Source organism: Urocitellus parryii, chromosome 6 (assembly GCF_045843805.1).
Source record: "Urocitellus parryii isolate mUroPar1 chromosome 6, mUroPar1.hap1, whole genome shotgun sequence".
Taxonomy (NCBI): domain Eukaryota; kingdom Metazoa; phylum Chordata; class Mammalia; order Rodentia; family Sciuridae; genus Urocitellus; species Urocitellus parryii.
Window position 1 is genome coordinate 195,185,908 of NC_135536.1, and position 3,336 is coordinate 195,189,243.

General features: G+C 48.0%; 1 protein-coding gene across 1 annotated transcript; it reads left to right on the forward strand.

Moving 5' to 3' along the window:
* The first annotated feature begins 318 nt into the window (after positions 1–318).
* LOC113196432 (protein WFDC11-like) lies at positions 319–2,139 on the forward strand. The gene is made up of 4 exons (XM_026408350.2): positions 319–350; positions 477–622; positions 1,486–1,637; positions 2,119–2,139. Exons 1-4 carry the CDS (start codon positions 319–321, stop codon positions 2,137–2,139), a joined length of 351 nt encoding a protein of 116 aa, XP_026264135.2.
* Positions 2,140–3,336: the final 1,197 nt, after the last annotated feature.

The window sequence follows — 3,336 nt, forward strand, 5'->3', positions numbered from 1 at the left end:
TTCAATAAAAACAAGAGGGAATTCACCAGACTACACTGCCTTACGAGAAGTGTCAAAGGGAGTCTTTACGTTGAAATGAAAAAAAAATCACATGTGATTTCCATTTTATGAAACGATTCATATAGGCACGTATGTAGAGTGAAATGCCATATGCCCAAACAGTAAGTCACCAGAAATATCTCACTTTCTTTTTTGTTGCGTTTATATTTTAAGTATTTTGTAAGACGAGTCTGAATTACCTTTTAATCAAGGGAAGGCAACACATTTAAAAAATATCTTACTCAGGAAAAAGGAATGCATGAGCTGTGAGATGAAAAGATGGCGTGGGGCAAAGGCAGCTCTCCACTAAGGTGTGGGTCTGTGGTGGGTGGTAGAGGGCGAGGAAGGACACCCAGAAGGTAAAGTGAGAAGAAAGTCTATGAGCACTTTGTCTTCACCCACCCTTTACCTCCCTCTCTTTACCTCTTGATCTCTAGCATCAACTGGGAAGGAAAAGAAATCTCCCTCGCAGCATATTCTGCTCCCGTGGTCAGCATCATGGAGTCCCGGATGCCCCTGTCCTTGACACTCCTCTGTGTGGTGCTGCTGTGCGTGCTGGGAGAAATGAAGTCAAAACATGATGGTAGGTGGTGAGACTGCGCTGGGGACCCAAGGAGAGGGCAGTGCTCATTCCTGAGCAAGTGAAGGGGCATCACATCTGGTGGACCTGACTCAGGACCCATTCCCAGAATCACCCGCTGGAGAATCACTTTGATACGCACAGAGATCCAAGACATTCCCAAGCTGAGGTCCTTTGGTGTCCCCTCTTCCCACCTTGAAAAGAGCAATGAGCATCTTTCAACGTTATACAAATTCTGTCAGCTATAGAGATGATGATTCCCCATGTCCCTGAGGTTGGGTGATGATACAAAGCTGTTCTACTTTCCGGAGTTCCATAAGCTCTTGCCCTAATATGTTCACTCTGATGAGGACCAAATGGACATGCAATGTATACACACCTTTCAGAATGTGACAAGATGTCAAAGAGGCATGAGAATAAAATGAAATCACTGGAGAGACTAAGAAAATTGACCAAGAGAGATAAGAATTTGGAGAGAGACCGAGTTCTGAAAGGCAGAGTCAGCAAGGAAGAGAAGGAGGGAGAAAGTCAGGTCTCTGCTCTGCTGCCAGACCCTGGAATCTCCTGTTAAGTTAGCACAGATTTCACGGGAGGAGGCATGAATGCTGGGGTTTGTGGAGTCTGGTCTCCAGGAGGCTCAAAGAGGGCCCAGGACCTGCCCCACTGGTGGGACCTGGGGGAGGGGACAACGTGGTCCACGAAGAGGCAGCTCTGAGTGGGAGCTGAGGAGGCTCAGAAAGGGAATTTTCTTTTTAGGCAGATAGATAGCTGGCTGGGGGCTGGGGGCAAAGATTCTCGAAGGAGCAGTGTATGGAGGGTTCCTTCTCCAGGTCTGGCAATGACGCAGCCTTACCCACCTCTTTAAGTTCCACTCTCGGGAGATGAGCTGCTGGTGGAGGAGTGCTCAGGAGAGCCAAACAGAGTAGACTGTGCCCAGAAGTGCTCGAGGACCTTCAAATGTGCACAGAAGAACCACATGTGCTGCTGGACCTACTGTGGTAACATCTGCTGGGAAAGAGTGAGTTGCGAGATGCCTGGTTGGGTCTGTGCCTTCACCCTGGACCGCCCTGTCTTCGGAGCCCATGATTCCTAAACAAAGGACTGGAGTTTCCCAAACCCAAGACACAGGAATAGTAGGAGACAAAAGTCCCCGAAACCTGGAAAGCACTTCACCGGCAAATACAAAGTGTGAGGGAGGAGCTGAGAGCCGCAGCCTGTCTCCTTAGATAGTCATCAGGGTCTGTCCAGGGCTCTTCCGCTTTGCTAGTCCAGCTTTCTGACCCCTGCCTCCGCAGTCACACTTCCTGTGGGCCCCTTTGGCTTAGCCAGGCCCAAAGCTCCCTACCCTTCACCGGGTCAAGGGTGGACACTTTCCGTTGTTCCATTAAGATATTCCTGCCTGTCGGCTGGCAGGTGTGGGCACGGTCAAGCCTGGGGATTAATGCTTGTTTCTCAGAGTTTCTTGGCCTCTGTCTAAATTTTTTCTCTTTCTCTTACAGGAATACCTTGAAAACCTGTGAGAATCTGGACTTCCCACTGGCCCACCACCTATGTCCCCTGGGAGATGTTTAAGAGAACCCAGGGCAGTGTTGTGGGACCGTGGGACTGCTGAGCTATTCTTACTGAGAGTGAGCCGGAGGAAACCTTTGATAAATATACGCATTTACCAAGAGTGGGAATTTTTTTCCTTCCCCCTTCATCCTACTATCTCTGACTACCTTTATTATAATCCCCAAAATTGTTTCCATCCCATAATGTACATAAGCTTACGATTTTTTGACACCCCATTTAATGATCTTAGAACTGATAAACGAATCTCCTGGGCTCCTTAGAATAGAAGTTTATTTCTCACTTGCCATGTCAACATGGGAATTGGTAAGCAGGCCTTTCATTGAGTGTTTTGGAGAGGTCTCTGGTAAATTCTTCAGGGAGGTTTGTGTTCACAGTTCTGAAACAACTTTACATGTAAACAAGATCAAACAAGCAAGTAAATAAATGATAAGAGTCAGGTTTCTAACTGTTGGTAAAAATAAATTATAAACAAGTCCACGTCAGACTTGCCTCGGTGCTAAACCAGCCTGGGAGGCATCAGGCTCTGTGCTGTTCCTGGAAGCCCCAGTCACTAGGCCAACACCTGTGGACCTTGCCCTCAGGCCCCCCAAGCAGAGGCAGCCCCTAGGCTCACCTGGTGTGCCCAGATAGCCCGTGGCCTAGGCCAGTGCACTCCACCGAGCCTCCAGACCAATCCTAGTTCTACAAGATTTAACCAGTCGCCCACAATGTGGTCAGACAGTGGTGCACCACCACCAAGAAGCCAATGGAGAACACGGACGTCTTCTTTCTCCACAATAACGTCCTGGCTGCTTCACATCCTCTTCCTGGGTGGTAACACCGGCCTTCTTCAGGTCCCCTATGAATTTGTGTAAGGTTGCCCTGCGTGGACTGGTGTCGTAAGGAACCTCGTGTTCCAGTACGTGACTTCCACAGGAGCAGGGCAGTTCATCTGAGCCTTGTTAATTTTGTTAAAAAAAAAAAAAAAACACTCAATGAAGGATTTTTTAAAACCTTCTGAATACAGAAATGATGCAAAGTAACTGAAGTCTACTTCAACAGACTCCTCTAGATATCCCCAGAGCTTAGCGTCTGAAGTTGGGAGGAATGGGGAATGAGAGGAACTGCCAACAGGAAGCAGCAATTCTTTAATCCAGGAACACTCA